This window comes from Ziziphus jujuba, chromosome 8 (assembly GCF_031755915.1).
Source record: "Ziziphus jujuba cultivar Dongzao chromosome 8, ASM3175591v1".
Taxonomy (NCBI): domain Eukaryota; kingdom Viridiplantae; phylum Streptophyta; class Magnoliopsida; order Rosales; family Rhamnaceae; genus Ziziphus; species Ziziphus jujuba.
This window is the reverse complement of record NC_083386.1, coordinates 10,859,614-10,876,239: the sequence shown is the minus strand read 5'-3', so window position 1 is coordinate 10,876,239 and position 16,626 is coordinate 10,859,614. Positions and strand designations below refer to the sequence as shown.

The 16,626-nt window shown below is 34.3% G+C and overlaps 2 protein-coding genes across 12 annotated transcripts; both read left to right on the top strand.

Annotated features, from left to right (window-relative positions):
• The first annotated feature begins 1,348 nt into the window (after positions 1-1,348).
• On the top strand, positions 1,349-6,259 carry LOC107413377 (protein SEEDLING PLASTID DEVELOPMENT 1). The gene is made up of 9 exons (XM_016021320.4): positions 1,349-1,982; positions 2,306-2,520; positions 2,862-3,012; positions 3,146-3,337; positions 3,576-3,738; positions 3,970-4,211; positions 4,460-4,636; positions 4,728-4,889; positions 5,691-6,259. Exons 1-9 carry the CDS (start codon positions 1,494-1,496, stop codon positions 5,991-5,993), a joined length of 2,094 nt encoding a protein of 697 aa, XP_015876806.3. The 5' UTR covers positions 1,349-1,493; the 3' UTR covers positions 5,994-6,259.
• A 1,173-nt stretch (positions 6,260-7,432) lies between these two features.
• Positions 7,433-14,052, top strand: LOC107413375 (glycine-rich RNA-binding protein RZ1C). 11 transcript variants are annotated; one of them, XM_016021315.4, is made up of 4 exons: positions 7,433-7,583; positions 7,793-7,948; positions 12,588-13,084; positions 13,285-14,052. In XM_016021315.4, exons 2-4 carry the CDS (start codon positions 7,838-7,840, stop codon positions 13,517-13,519), a joined length of 843 nt encoding a protein of 280 aa, XP_015876801.3. In that variant the 5' UTR covers positions 7,433-7,583; positions 7,793-7,837; the 3' UTR covers positions 13,520-14,052. The 11 variants fall into 11 exon arrangements, with proteins under 11 accessions (XP_015876801.3, XP_015876799.3, XP_060675360.1 ...); XM_016021313.4 differs by having other exon boundaries at positions 7,435-7,588; XM_060819377.1 differs by having other exon boundaries at positions 7,441-7,588; positions 7,785-7,948.
• The last annotated feature ends 2,574 nt before the right edge of the window (positions 14,053-16,626 follow it).

Genomic DNA, 16,626 nt, shown 5'->3' with positions numbered 1-16,626 from the left:
CACTTTTCATATGGACTCTACACGGTTGCCTGCATACATCAGCTTTGTGAAGAAAATGACATCTTCCTTGTGAATTTATTATTTTACACAAAATAGTGATTCTTTTTTTAAAAGGAAAAAAAAAAAAAAGTTGAAATTTGGGAAAATGTTTTTGTTACCATCATAGAGACAAGCCATTGATTTTGTATCCATGTATCAAAATATATATATATATATATATATATATATATATATATATATTTCTCCAAAGAAAATTTTATCAATTTCTTAGACTTTGAAATGATTGTTGAGAAGTTAGAAGTTCATTTTTCTTCTTTTTTATTTTTATTTTTTGAAGATAAGTAAGTAAGAAGTTCTTTTTTCTTTTCTTTTCTTTTTCTTCCTTTTTTTTTTTTTTTTTTTCTTTCCCCGAAGATAAGTAAGAAGTAATATGTTATATCGACTAGTATAAGTGATTCTTTTTCTCTGTCTTCGATCATTTATTAGTATGGTTGAATCTTATATTGGTCTCCTAGTGGTGACGATATTGATGCATCTCACACAACAACAAAAAAATAAAAAAGAGAGTTTGAATCTAATCTACATAAAAATAAAATAAATAAATAAAATAAAGCAAAAGAAAGTTACGGATATTAAAATGGTCTAAACCAATAAAAATAAAAAGTAGTTGTGTCCCAAACGAAAAGCCAAGTTAAGATATTTAGAGAAAATTGGAAGGTGAGGTACACAAATGAAAGTAAAATTTTGCTAACAAATAAAAAAAAAATATATATATAAAATATAGAAGATTCAACCATTTAAATTGCAAAATAAAATAGAAGTTGTCACTGAAGGAAACAAGGGAAAAAAAAAAAAAAAAAAAAAAGCTGAAGGAACATTATAATGGAAAATGCACTCCTGCCATATTTTCTCTAACCCAACCAAAAAAAATAAAAAATAAAAAATAAAAATCAAAGCTCTATAAACTAAAAGTTCAAAATAAGTACCAAAAAGTAATCAAAGAAACAAAGAAGAGGAAATTAATATGATAATACTTTGAAGAGTTCCACAGAGAGAGAGAGAGAGAGAGAGAGAGAGAGAGAGAGAGACGCAAAAGCCAAAGTTGGATTTTGGGAAAGAGTAGTACTACCAACCGAGGTGTGCACAAAAGATGTGTGGTCCGCACAGCAGCCCCACGTGGTTGAACCTCCTTTTGCTTCAATGGTGGTTAACGGTTTGTTGCTTTGTTGTGGACCCCACCTTCCCTCCAATCCCAGCGGAGATCCCTTCGAATCTTCTTCTCCTTCTGCACTCTTCATATCTTCTTCTTCTTCTTCTTCTTCTCTTCCTTATCATAATACGCCTTCTTCTTTTTTCTCTACAAAACGCAAAATCAACGATATATTTGCATTCAGGAAAGCAAATCAAACAACAGGGTCTCTCTTTTTCTCTCTGTGGGTGTTTTTTATTTTTATTTTTTCGTATTTTTTCTTCTTCGTAGAGAGACGCAGAGAATGAGAGCTTTGAATTCACATTTCGTGCTCATTGATCTTCACAACTCATGGCATTCCATACACCAAATTCCGACATCCGCACTGGGTTACCTTCAAAATTCTAACTTCATTCCCACCGTCTCTTCGTCATTTCGTCGAACAAGTCGTGCCGCTAAGAGAATCTCTTCCTCCAATTCCTCTGCCCCGTCTGTTCGGTCCCCTGAAATTCGGAGACCGTCTGATCGGTACTTTTCTGGAAATGGGTCGGTTTCTAATTCCCCTAGTTTGGCTTCTACTTCGCGGTCGGTGGTGGCTACGGAGCTCGAGCTGTTTCTTGAGCTGTTGCCTTTGAGGATGAGGAGGGAGTTGTACAGGCACCAGGAGATTGGGCAGCTGATTGAGGTTGTGATGGATTTGGGAAGACAGCCGATTGCTCGGTTTCCTTCCGGGGATTGGATCATCTCGGAAAAGCCTATAAAGCATGAAGACTTACTGCATGCGATCTCTAAGGTGATCCAAGTTTAACGTGTAGTTTTTATTTTAATAATCATTAATTGGAGTGTTAACTTCATGGATTTGTCTTGGAAAGTTTGTGCTAGTGTGTCGGTTTTATATTTAATTGGTTGATCACTGTTCGGGTAGTGTGATTGTTTATAGTAGATAGGTTGGGTGGTCTTTTGTGATTGGTTGTGCTGATGTAGATATATTCAAAATAGTGTTCTTTTTATGAAGATCGAAACTTTAAATATAGTATTTTATATGTAAAGAAATTCAGATTTAATTTAAAATTTTATTTTTAACTCTTATTGGAAGCTGACTTTTTCCATTTTCAGGTTGGTGAGTTTTCTGATGACAACCGTTCGGGTATTGATAATTCTTTACATCGTATAAGTGCTATACGAAACCGCAAACTGCAAATAATCGGCCTCACTTGCCGGGTGGGCAGAGCTGTCTCTGGAAGTGCTGAGATTATCCGTGACTTAGTTGAGGGGGGAGGTTCCATCTTGGTCATTGGACCTCCTGGAGTTGGCAAGACAACCTTAATCAGGTAATTACCATTTGCTCAAGCAACTTAGTCGAAGTTAATGGAATTGTCTCGTTGCTTTGGGTGCTGTTTCTCTAATTGAAAAGTCTTTCTAATTGTCACTGCATGTAGGCATCTAGTTTCACTATGCGTCTTGTCACATATATGCTTTCTGATATTCTGCATTCTTCTTTGGACCATTAAGGAAAAGCTTCTCTCTTTTTCTTATATTGAATTAGTCACAGTTCATTTATTGAACTTTATTAGAACATCTTGAGCAACTGAGACAAAGTTGAACAATTTCTTCCCTTATGACTTCGCATCAAAAGTGAATATATTAGTCTAAAACAACTTTGATTGTGCAGAGAAATAGCAAGAATGTTGGCAGATGAGCACAAGAAGCGAGTTATTATTGTGGACACATCTAATGAGATTGGTGGTGATGGAGATGTCCCCCATGCAGGAATAGGCCGTGCAAGGAGGATGCAAGTTCCAAATGTGAACCTGCAGCATAATGTGAGTGTTGCAGTCAATCTATGGCTTTTAATGTGATTATTGCTCTATTTCCCAAATGGTAAAGCTCCAAGAAATTGTTATAAAATTTTTTGTATTAATATTTTTTCTCTCTGTTTTTCTGACTTTTATATAGGTTATGATTGAAGCAGTTGAAAATCATATGCCTGAAACCATTATTATTGATGAAATTGGAACGGAGCTTGAAGCTTTAGCTGCCAGTACTATTGCTCAAAGAGGAGTTCAATTGGTTGGAACAGCACATGGAATGACGATAGACAATATAATAAAGAATCCCTCTTTGCAAATCCTTGTTGGTGGCATCGAGGTGCAGTGCGATTGCTTTCTTTTGTATACTCATAAGACTTGAATATCCATTTAGATTGTGCTCTGTCAAATGTGCCATTAGATTATTCATACAAAGTGGCATTTTCATTTGGATTATTGGTGTTCGATTTGAATTGGATCATCTCCAGTACAATTGAAATTGTATGGGAGCCTATGGCTTAAGCCATTTCCAGTGAGGGATAACAAATTAATCTCGATAATTGTCCCTCTTAAAACAGAGTGTTACACTTGGTGATGAGGAAGCAAGGAAAAGGAAAGTGCAGAAGACAATTCTTGAAAGAAAAAGTCCTCCAACATTTACATGTGCTGTTGAGATGATATCTAAAACAGAGTGTCGTGTACATCACAGATTAGATGCTACAGTAGATGCAATATTGGCAGGTAGTCTCTGCTTATTTTAAGGCCTAAATTAATTTCTTAAGTGATGTAGTGTGAAATTTAAAGTTTCTAGGCCACCTGTAAACTGTATGTGAATCTTTTCTTGCTTAAATTTTTTTGACTTTAGAATGTCTTAAAATATTAATAGCTTAAGCAATACTGTTTAATTATTGTCTCAAAAACTTAAATTTTTAGGCCTGCAAAGAATCTAACTAGAAATCTCTGGGTTTATAGGAAAATCTCCTCTGTTTGAAATCCGTCACATGGTTGCTGATGCTAATGATCCTCCAGAGACAACTCCAGTATTGGAAAAATTGTATATAGGAAAATCTGATTTGATTACTAATAGAGGCATGGTTTCTGAGGAAGAGTCTGATGCGGAAGGTATAGACGATTCTTCCAGCTGGTCCAAGAAACGGAGCAGTGTTGGATTTGTGAACAAGAAGATTTCACCAGTGCGCATCTATACATACAAGGTAAATTTCTTGGGTTTACTTTTCTTTATTGTGTTTCGCAGAGGAATTATTAGATCTGAAGAAGACATACTTTGAAAATCATTTGTATTTCGAAAGAAGTAAGATTATATAAAATATTGAAGGTTCCATTAGCTTACTAAGATTTCAGTTTTGAATAGACAGATTTTGTCAGGATGCTGTGTTAGAGTACAAACTTTTGTACAAGCATATAAATTTTACTAATGCTTCATTGATATGAGCTCTTATAGGTTCACGAGGCTGATTTACAGCAAGTAGCAAAGGTAATGGGCCTTGAAGACGAAGTAGATGTAACTGATGACATTGGAGCAGCAGATGCAATTCTAGCATGCGGTTCTGAAATGAAGAAGAGCCCGTGGATCCGTGGTGTAGCAAGATTCCACCAGTTGCCTATATTTGTCATGAAGGTATCGTCCTATGCTATTATTTCAGTATATAAAACTGTATCAGTACATGTAAGTGGTTGTCTCATTTGGAAATGTGGTGTCTGTTTTGCAGTCAAACACTATGGCACAAATGGTGAAGGCACTTCGCCTGATACTTGGAAGGGAATCATTTGGCTCTTTGTCAAAACGGCCCTTCAAAAGATCTGTTGACATTGAAATTGAAGATGATGCGCCAAAAAGAAAACCATCTCTTGAAGAGATTGATGCCTTGGAGGTGCAATATCTTTCCCATTCCATTATTTTATACTTTTCCTTTTTAACCCATAAACCAGTGGTGATTGCTTTAATGTTAACGAGTGGTAGTTGGTCATGATTTTTGTTGTCTTTGAATTAGTACCCCATGATAGTGAACTGTCGGTGACCAGTTCATTATTAATCCATTATTTGTGGAGACGGTCATGCAATTAAATGGTCGTTAGTGAATGCCCTGCAATAAGTTGTCTCACCTAGCAAGAAAAAGTTACCAGTTTATGGTCTGTGTTGAGTACTGTTTTGAACTTCTAAATCAATGAAAATCCTACACTTTGCATGTGCATTGAAAGAAGGATGCACATTAATGGCTGTCATGTCCAACACAAGTCACAATCAAGCCAGTTGTTCTAAAAGATGATTTGAAATAAGAGCCTTGTTCTATTTGAAGAGTTATACCCTAATTTATTCTTGTTTATGATATGTCATTATTGTGTCCACTTTTAGCTTATTCTATTACTTTGGATCTAGGCTTGAGAACTCTTGTAATTCTTTGGCTCCATCTGTGATAATATGTCAATATTCGAGTTAACTGTTTTATATTCCGATATTCATTTGATATCAAAAATAGGAATTTAATTTGTGCTGGATTTTAACTCTTCTGAGTCCAACTTAAAAGTCATTCCGATTAGGATCTTGGTTTTACCAAAAAAAAGAAAGTTCAAATTTTAAACACCGCAATTTTCAGAGGGTGAAATACATTACTTGCATACACAAATACATATGTTAACTAATTTATAAATATTCTTTTTTGTTCTTCTGATAGGAGGTTCGCCTTGCAATTGAGTATATCGTGATTCCTGGCGGAGAGCCAGTAGAGCTTCTCCCAAGACCCTCGGAAATAGTAGCCCGACAGCTTGAGCTAGTGCGGAGTTATCAGTTGGCAGCTGAAAATTCAGGTACTGAGCTGAATCCCAGATTGCAAATACTTCCCACGAGATTAAACAAGAAGACTTGTTCTAAATCTGTTAAATCAAGTTCAAGTTTACAGAAAACGACTGACTCTAAATCACTAACTAGTGATGGTGGTGGAACTAGTGTAACTAGGCTGCCTCTTTTGCCTGAATAAGAAGAAAATAGTTTCCATTCTGTGACATGTTTCAACCATTGATTGAAATAAATGTATGTACCCTTCCATGTACAGCCTTGTAAATTAACTGTAATCTCATTTAATGTAATTATTTCATTCTGAAAAATATGTAATTGCAAAAAAAAAATTGTAATGAAAATGGATATTCAATATACAAGGAGGTGGAGAAAAAAGAAAAGGAAAAAAAAAAAAATACTATCAAAGCTATTTTCTGCTTTTGTTCCCCAAATCCCATTCAGTGACCATTTAAAGTGTGAATTCTAATATGCCATGTAACAAAACCTTTATGGACAGATTTTTCAAGGGTAATCTTTTTGTGAATTTATTTATAAAGTAATTGTGATAATAATATAACAAAAAACAGAGAACAAAAAACATTTAACAAAAATGCTGTTTTTAAAAACAGAAAACAGTTTTTTGAGTTCCACAGCTGAACAAGGCTTGAAATTGATACTTGGGTTGTGGAAGAAAAAAATGTAGCTGGAAATTCATCCCGCATTAAATTTTCTTGACCTTTTAATTTAACAGGTTCAAAACTTTGGAAATTCAATTCCAGAATAGGTCATAGCTTTTTTTTTTTTTTTTCTCCTAAGTTTTTTAAGGCAATGTTTTCTAATTATAAATTTATTTTAATTTAATGCATAATAATAGAAACAAGGTGACGTAACTCCATAATAGTCACATCAATGGCTTATTATGAAATTGGATGAAAAATATGATAAAAAGTTAAAATTATCTATATTATTTTAAAAATAAAACTAAAAATAATAATTTTCTAAATTACCATGTGTATGCAGTTTCAATCCTGAACGAGATGTTTTATTTCATACTTTTACAAAATTGTAGGCGATAATCTAAAACAATAAATTTAAGTTATCTCTAACGATTTTAAATTTTATTTTTTATAAAATGTATATAACCAAAGTAAAATTAATTTCAAAATAAAAAATGGTCACTTAAGTTAAGTTAATGCTCATAAATTGAGTTTGTCACGTTATCTAATACATTTTAAATCATCTATTTTGAAGATCTTTATTTTTTATTAAAAAAAAGACCTTTATTTTTTATAAAAATTTATTTTTTTGGTAGATATTTTCAAAAGAATTTTTTTTTTGGGATATGTGGGTATATATTTTTTTTAACATTACAAATTATCTAGAATATAATCTATATTTTTATTGACATAAATATGGACATTCGGGATATATATATATATATATATATATATATATTTTGGCATAACTTTTAATTTTTATAATTCTTTTTTTTTTGGGTTCACTTAATTGTATAATTGAAAATACACATAATACAAAAAAAAAAAAAAAAGAGAACAAAAATTCATGCAAAAAAGGAAATATGCCAGCTATTAAAAAAAAATTATTTGCCAAAAAACAATTCCAAAAATAAAAAAAATTAAAATTAAAATTAAAAAGTTAGAGCGTAAATCGTAATTCCCAATGAGTAGTATTAAAAAACTCCGACCCCTAGCGCTCTGTGACTTTCCCTAACAGTTTGTTAGGGTTTCCCTCAAAAACCCTAAATTCGGCTACATCAGCAAAACGCCTCAGGGTAGGGTAGGGTAACCATTTCCTTTCAATTTTCTTGGTGGTTGTTTTGTAGCTTTTCTATTTAATTTTTAATTATTTATACTTCTGTTTGTGTCACTGTATTCAGTGTTAGCTTTTAGGATTCTTCTGATTTGTGTGTATGTGTCGCTGAGAATTTCCCTTTTTTTTATTTATTTTTTTTATTTTTGCGTGCGTGAAGCAGTGAAGCAGAGTCTGTTTGAAAGCAGTGAGAGAGAGAGAGTAAGTGGGTGAGCGATGGCTGCAAAGGAAGACTACCGAATCTTTGTAGGAGGGTTGTCGTGGAACGTCACGGAGCGTCAGCTTGAAAACGCTTTCGCTCGTTTCGGAAAAGTTGTCGAAGCCCAGGTACTTTGGGTTTTTTGGTTTCTTCATTTCTGCTTATTTAGATTTTTTTTTAAAATTTTTTTTTGTCTGCCTGTTTGGTTCCCGTTTTCCATTAAAAAAAAAAAAAGAAGCGAATTTTATATATCCAGAAATTTCCCTAAGTAGTTGCTCATAATTAATGGAAAAGTTTAGTATTTTCATAGTCGGTAATTTGTATTCGAAGTTTTTCATGAAATGTTGATGTGGGAATTTTTATCCGTTGCAGTCTTAGAAAATTTAATTGTAAAACTTCATTTTCATGCGTACATTAAATTTGATAGTGATATTTTATTGGGTTTCGAGTGTACTTAATTCAGTTTCCCTAGATTTTCCCTCTCTGTTTGCTTACTTGTTTCTCATCCATGAAGCAATAGTTGCATGGGCTTGAGGTTGATATGTTTGCTTGATTTTATTGACTTAGTGGCTCGACTACTGACTCCCTATACTGTTGCATAATGATATCTGGTGTGTTCTCAAGTTAAGAATCTTGTGATTGTTGTTGCCCTACTCTTGGTGCTTATTCCTTATTGTCAATTGGCATGTAATATTCTTATATTAGTATGTTTCTGTTCTGCTCCTCTTATTGTTTACAGTTCGTTTTGTTTTTCTTTGTAATTTTTTTTTATTTTTTTTATTTTTTTGGTTTTCTCGTTTCTTGCAAAATTTTTTGTTATGGTCATACTAGTTTGCATTTTCAGGGTTCACAATATGTTGGACAGGCCTCTTTATCCTTGCCTTGTATATATATATATATATATATATTAATTTTTAATTAAAAAACTGTTCTCTTATGCTACTTGGAACTGGAAGAATAAAGTAGTAGAACAAGGAATATACAGGGTATAATATAAGTAAAAGGTTTCGTGATTTTATTTAATTATTGCAGAAATCTTAATAGGCTTTTGACTCGTTCTGCAGATTCAAGTAATGATCTTTCTGTGCATCATGTATTTGATTTATCTCACGGTTGTACTTGTTGAGTGTCCTTCCTCCATTAAGACGAGTGGAGCTTGATAAAGCTCTGTTTTGAAAATTGTTACTCATTTCTACAACTGTGAGCTCACCAGTGTGTTGGTTTAATTATTTGCATAACTTTAATTCATTATCTTGGTCTTGATATAAGGTATTTTTTTACAATATATCTTTTATTTTTAATTTTATTTTCTGTTCCTGATACTACTATTTTTTTTTTTTGGATTTTTGATTTCCTGGAATGGTGGTTATGATCTTCTGAGATGGCGTTGATGGCTAGTTTAAAAACATTTTTATGTGGGAATGACTGCAGCAAGTTGCTGAAGCATAATATGGTTTGTGTGAATAGATTATTACAGTTGGGTATTTTAAATTCTCAAGAGAAGAGGTAGTCACATGCACAGTTGGTTTTTGGATCTGTGGAATATGATAATGGAAAACAGCAGCAGTTAATTAACTGATTCTGTTTCATCTTTATTTGGCAGAGTAGGTTACTGTCATGAAATGGGCTGTGGTTGGGATTTACAAGAAAAATTAGTTATGAATGGTGATGCATATTGAGAAAACTCAGGATGTGGGAAATGTGAAGAAGTTTTTCACTGATCCAGAAGATAACTAATTTTTATTTGGGTTTTGTGGCTGAGAAGCTGGAGAACTTGAAATGAGTTTTATATGACTGGTAGTTTTATTTATTTGTTGGAAAAGTTTTATATTCTTAGAAGACACTCTCCTTGTTTAGCAATTGGCATCTGAGCTTCTATTCAGGTCAGTTTAAACATGCTGGTGAAGGTTTTGTTTGGGATGTGTTGAAATGATTCTTGGCTGATGGTAATCTTCAACATTGATCCATGCCAATATGTTTCTGTTCTCAGAGGAGATGAGGGTGATATACTGTCTAAACACCGTTTATTACTATGTAGTTTGTGGAGTGTTCTTATCAGAGTTAAACATTGCCAGCTTTGTTGGTATTCCTCGTTTCCCCTTAGATTAATGTCACATGCTTTATTCCTGATCTTGTTGTCCTAGTGGTGTGCAAGATTATCAACCATGAGTTTAATTGCGATATTACATGTATAATGGTCTAAGACTCTTGAGTCAAGTTTAGGCGCATACTTATGGTGCTGTTAGCCTGACTTACTGATTGCCTTCTTGGTGGTACTGAGAATCTCTCATCTGTTAATTCCGAGGCCGGATGATTGTTGAGGTTCCTGCTTTTCTGCCTTGTTATTAAAGATTTGGTTTTGGCTGACTGAACTTATTTGTTACTTTCTTGTAACAAGAATGAACTGGGCTAATGTTAGTTTGGAGTGTGGGTTTATCAGTTGGTTGTGTTTGGGATCAATGTCATTATCGATCTTGGTGTGTGGATTAGGGTTGTGAAGATGGATTTTCTATTTTCATGGACAGTCTAAACTGGATAGAGTTACTGCACATTTAATCAAGAAGCCTAAAACGATCATTTTCAGTTTTTCCACCTCAACTTATGTCTCCAATTTTTGGGCCACTTTTAGTCGTCTCATCCAGCAAATTATATTATCTTTTTTCATTCAGAACACTAGTTTGGAGTGTGGGTTTATCAGTTGGTTGTGTTTGGGATCAATGTCATTATCGATCTTGGTGTGTGGATTTTAGGGTTGTGAAGATGGATTTTCTATTTTCATGGACAGTCTAAACTGGATAGAGTTACTGTACATTTAATCAAGAAGCCTAAAACGATCATTTTCAGTTTTTCCACCTCAACTTATGTCTCCAATTTTTGGGCCACTTTTAGTCTTCTCATCCAGCAAATTATATTATCTTTTTCATTCAGAACACTAGTCTGTCCCCCGTAGTCAGAAATTGTGTTTGCTGTGAGATTTGATGCTGTAGTTTACCATTGCACATGAGAGAGTCCAGTTTTAGCACCATCAGTGCAATGCTATATGTTTTTGCTTTCTAGTTTAGTGGTTTACAATTTCAATATTTGGTGATGATGCTTTTATCAGGTCCACTAAACTTTTGGCCATGTGATATTGGCACAAATTGTTTTCGATGTTTTTCTTCCTATTCTTGATTATTACACCCAAGAGAAAAATTTGAATCACCTGGAATGCTGATTACAAAACTTTACACTGGTAGAATCTTCATTCTATGTGATTCTAGGCTATGCTTTCATGGGATACAGCTGTACTTGGTCTTGAATTATTTATTGCAGAGGGTCTTGTGATTTTAATTAGTTATGGTATTGTGAGCAGATACCAGACTCTCTTGACCACATGTGATTGATAAGTGCACTCACTTTGGTTACTTGGTTGATAAATATTTGATGAAGGCAGCAGAATGATGAACAAAGTTGGAGCATAACGATAAACCACTAGAGTAAAATCAGTTTGTAACGATGCCTGATTATGTTTTTCCTCCTATATGGTTTGAATTGATTAGTGGAGGGCTCAATAATTGCAACAAATGTCTTTTATCTGCTGATGTGCACTGTTTCTGTTGAAGATGATTGATTATGCAACTAGGAAAAGGACCTATGGAAAAGGACCCATGTTTGATGTTTGTTTTAAGTTCTTTCGGATAGGTAACTATATCCCCAGCAGAATGTACTGCTAATGGCAAATTCAAGATGGACATCATTGCTTGAGGATTAGGAGCTTTTTAACTAATTGGTGGTTTAGTTATCAGTTTATGCTGGATTGTTATCACGGATTCTGTTGGAAAACAAGATCAGAGGTTTTATATATTGTCCGATGATAGTTAAACAGTGTTGCTGAACTGTCTGATTTTTCTAAGAATATTTCCGTTTTGAAATTCTGATACAAAAAGTAAGTTATCTGTTTATTTGATTTAGATTACCTATAAAATTTTATATAAATATCAACTGTGGACTTAAGCTGTCAATGCATCATTCTGTAGAAAATGGATTTTGGATTTAATTATTTTTTTGCTTCTTTTCTGCTCTTGTTGCTCCATTTCAAGACCTTAGTGTTGCTATTTTCTGTGACTTTGACTACTATATATGTAATGTAGTTTTTTCATCCATTAGATGAAAGTTATTATTCAACTTCTTTTGGGTCATTGCCTTTATTTTGAAATTTAATTGTAAAATTTTAGTTGCACTGTTGCATTGTTGCATGTTCAGTTTCATTATATGAATATGCTATTATAGGAATTTCTTTGACATTGCGGGGGGGAAGAAGGAATTTTTTTTGCTCTTTCTTTATTAATTTTTTCTTCTACCTTTGAAGATTTCAGGAAGTGTCGTCTCTTAATGCTTAATTTGCTTTACCCCCCCCCCCCCCCCCTCGGCGGGGCAAAAAAAAAAAAAAAAAAAAAATTGTGCTTAATGAACACATTTTCTTTTTGACATGTTCACTTGCTTAAGTTGGGAAGTACTAGCTCAGGATTTAGATGATCTAAGGTTGCTATTTGTCCTTGTTTGTGATGAAAACTCTACTCTTTTCATGTAAAATTTTGCTTGTTTTCTTTTGTGTCCATCATTCATTTCTTAAATGCACTTCTTGGTTTGATCACCATTGCAGCAAATGCTTGCTTACTATTTATGCTAATGCTTGGTATTGGCATAATGTTGCAGCAAATTTAGTGCTTGCTTACTATCCACCCTGCTATTGCCTGCTTGAGTTACCTTAATGTGGTATATATGTAGATCATGATGGAAAGAGATACTGGCCGTCCACGTGGATTTGGGTTTATTACATTTTCTGATCGTCGGGGAATGGAAGATGCGATTAGGGAAATGCATGGACGGGAGTTTGGTGATCGAACAATCTCAGTAAACAAGGCCCAACCAAAAATGGGTGGTGAGGATGTGGATCATGGGTACAGGGGAGGCTACTCGTCTGGTAGCAGGAGAAGCTATGTGGGAGGAGATAGGTCTGTAGGACAAGATGACTGCTTCAAGTGTGGACGCCCAGGACATTGGGCTCGAGATTGCCCCTCGTCAGGCGGTGGCCGAGGTGGTGGTGGTGGTTCATTCTCATCACATTCTAGGTATGGAGGTGCTGGTGGGCGTGGGGATCGTTTTGGACGAGATCGTGATCGGTACATTGATGATCGTTACGATGGAGGGCGCTATGGAGAGAGAGATCGGTTTGATAGCAGAGAAAACAAGTATGGGAGTCGTGAACGCTATATGGGTGACAGGTATTTTAAGGATATAAATATGACGTTGGCACATTATCTAGTGCAATGCTTGTTCCATTTCCTGCCATTGTGTACATAGTGGAAGCAGTTTTAATATTTTTAATTATTTGTTTTGGTTTTGAATCAGTTGTTAAACTAGTGGGCATTTGCAGACTCAAAATTATTTTGGTGATCTGATTTGGACTTGTTAAACTGTACAGGTATGCACCAGCTGAGCGTTTTGCAAGTGATAGGTATGGTGGTGCTGATCGGCACCCTCAAAATGGTTATGATAAAGATAGAGGCTATGATAGAGATGCTGGTGGACGAGGTGGCGGTGACAGATATGGAAGTGGGGGGCCAGGAAGGAATGAGGGAAAAAGCTACAGGAACAGGGCAGGTCCTTATGATCGCCCAAATCGGGCAGGGCGACCGTCTTCCTTTGATCGCTACTAAATATTTGTTAAATACTTGTTTGCACGGATCTTGAAGCTGCAAACGCATGTTAGGTCTATGGTTTTGTTTATTTGTAGGATGATGAAATGGCAATGTAGTTGCTGGATTGACTGAGGCATTTGGAATCTAGAATTTGCCTGTTCTGTTCTCTGGTCCTTGTTTATGCTTGAGAGGTTAATCATATTAACACTTCATAACGCCGTCACTGCCTTTTCCTTTGTCTGCCTGGTTGACGAACAAATGCAGCAACAGGAGAGAATTAGGATTGACATTTTGACCCCGTTGAATTCTCAGGCTACCGGAATGTTATACCAAGTAGTGCTTAGTCAGTGGTATGGGAGCTGTTGATATTTTTGCTCAACTAGGTTTACAGAGAAGTAGGAAAACTTCAGTTTCAGAGGGTTTGTGATTGTGGTGGATCATGGATGACTTTGATGAACGGCTTCAGTTGAGTGCTCCTTTAGAGCTTCAATGTCATGGATAACATATCAACATTATTTTGATTGTTATAAATGGTGTATGTTCAGTATTCACACAGGAGGATGGTTGCCCAAATTTGAGTTTTTAGTGCAAATTAAAAAGCAAAAAAAGATCATGAAGCCTTCATCTCTCTTTTATTTGTTTTCTTCCCTAGTATAAATTTAATTGAAATTACAACCTATTCCACACATTTTTTTTTTCAATAGTAAATAAGGGAAAATTGTATCATAATCCTATTTTAGCAAATGGTTCGTTTTTTCGTTGAATCCTCTTATCATGGATGATCATTAAATAATTAAAAAAATGAATTATTGATCTGAACGATTTTCTTCTAGAATTGCAAAAACAAATAAAAGTCAATTGACTAATTCCAAAGCTTAGAATTTAAATACCCTACGAACCTGAGCTGTTTTAACAATACACTTCCCCAGCTTCAACTCTGTATTTTTATGAACATTCCTGGTTTTGAAAATTTTGACAGCTTGATTCATCAAATTAATAAGAAGAGGCACGTCATTTGGCTTACTTTCAACGTGTAATCGTAGGGATGTCAATTTGCCCCGTCCATCCCCAAAATCGCGGTGCACCGCCCCTAACGGGACGGTTTTTCCCCAAAAATTCCGGGATGCGAGGAGGGCTCGGAGCAAATGCCTAAAAACCGAGTCGGGGACGGGCTGGGAACGGGGAATAATAACCCCGCCCCGAACCCGCCCCGATATATATATATATATATATTTATTTATTTATTTATTAATTATTTTTTTATAAAATTTTATTTATGTAAAATCATTTTTTTTATTATTTATTTTTCTAAATATGTATTTAATTATAATTGTAAATTTGTTCCTTGATATATTTTATTATATTTTTATTGGTAGTCATTTTTTTTATATTTTAATCATAAAATAATTTTTTTATATAAATTTTTTAAAAAAATATTAATTAAAAAACAAAATGGGAAAAACCGTCCCATCCTGTCCCTACCCCACAAAATCTCCGATCCCGCCCCGCACCTAAAGAAACGGAGAAATCACAGAGATGGGATGTAAAATTTCCCACGGAAACAGGAGTGGGATTTTAAACATCGATCCCGCCCTGTCCCGTTGACATCCCTATGTAAACCGGTCCCGTCCCGCACTGTTGACATCCCTATGTAATGGCATTGACTGATATCTCAATTTTCACCCTCATGTGATCAGGATTCAGGACAAGTAGAAGACATATTATATTAGCCTTATAGATATATTATAATAGGCCTTAAAGCTTATCTAAAAGATTCCCAGTATAACTAGGAAGACAGTTCAAATACTACACACGGGTTACTGGTCATGCCAGTTTGATGCAGCCTGTAAACGCATTGACTGAGATCTCGATTCTCACCCTCATGTGATCAGGATTCAGGACAAGTAGAAGATATATTATGAGTGCTTGGATTGCTTTCTGTTCATTTATGCAAAGATGAAAAAGGAAGGACAAGAAAAATAACATTAAAAAGAAAATTCTTTAATAACTTTTTCGTTATGTTCAATTTTCGAAAAGCTAAATTTATAAAAAACAGTGCCTGAGACATGCGCGAGTTGACCTCTTGTCTTTTGAGATCGTTAAGAGGTGCAATTTGTCTCTCTCACGCCTTTTCAGTCTCTTAATTAGTATCAAAAATATATTCACTGGATTCCTGTTCTATATATTATTATTATTGTTATTTTTTTTTTAGTGGATCAACCTAAGTTGGAATGCACGTTTTTACCTTTAAGTAATCTATTTTGGTGTTACTATTATTATTTTTTATGGGTAGGTAAAGCAATTGGATTAATTGTCAGTAATTCTTATAATTAATTAATAATTTGAGGACTTTGGATAAGTAAATTAAATCTTTGTTGATATTCATGATAATCCGAACATGGGTTTTTTAATTAATTTTATGCTTTTTATGCTTTTTTTACAATTAAAATTGCAATATCCAAATCAGCTTGCAAAGAGTTTTAAGTATCTCATAGCATTATACTTTAGCTAAGCTATCACAAATTCACTACTACTATTGATATTTCCTCATGATAATCTGCCAAAATTCCCGTATATTTATTTAAGGATTTGGCTTAAAAATTATATTATTCCACAAAGTTCAATTTGAGAGGGACAGAAACAGAGAATGGTTTTTTGTTTTATTTTTTTATTTTTTTATTTTTAAAATTTTTTGTTAATGGAAACAGATATCGAGAATGGTTGCGTAGAAATTGGTGGCATCGACGCGTTTGTATTATATTATATATGGGCAGCCTTTGTAGAACATTGACCCATTGACCCGCAGATCCCATGGCTTGAATCTTACTCTGAGTAGTGTGATTGTTTGAATAGTCTATAAATCCAATAATTTATCCGCGTATCCTTTTCTCTCTCTCTCTCTCTCTCTCTCTCTCTCTCTGATATAAAGGTCAAGTTTATAAGAGATGGCCTAATAATAGGTTAAAAATCTACTTTATTCCTATCACAAATTTCGTTTTGCGGATCCAGCATGTGAAAGTGAAAATTTATATGATTTAAAAATTGCAAGAATTGAAACTAGAATCTGCTGCTTTGGTACATGCTGAAATTAAAATGATTTTAACTTCAGCAAAATTCGAACTTAT

Excerpts from the sequence above, each read along its gene's own strand:
- LOC107413375 (XM_016021315.4), top strand. The coding sequence starts at position 7,838 with ATGGCTGCAAAGGAAGACTACCGAATCTTTGTAGGAGGGTTGTCGTGG. Across the intron at positions 7,949-12,587 it reads GAAAAGTTGTCGAAGCCCAG|ATCATGATGGAAAGAGATAC; the intron begins GTACTTTGGGTT and ends GTATATATGTAG. Across the intron at positions 13,085-13,284 it reads GAACGCTATATGGGTGACAG|GTATGCACCAGCTGAGCGTT; the intron begins GTATTTTAAGGA and ends TAAACTGTACAG.
- LOC107413377 (XM_016021320.4), top strand. The coding sequence starts at position 1,494 with ATGAGAGCTTTGAATTCACATTTCGTGCTCATTGATCTTCACAACTCA. Across the intron at positions 1,983-2,305 it reads TACTGCATGCGATCTCTAAG|GTTGGTGAGTTTTCTGATGA; the intron begins GTGATCCAAGTT and ends TTCCATTTTCAG. Across the intron at positions 2,521-2,861 it reads GGCAAGACAACCTTAATCAG|AGAAATAGCAAGAATGTTGG; the intron begins GTAATTACCATT and ends TTGATTGTGCAG.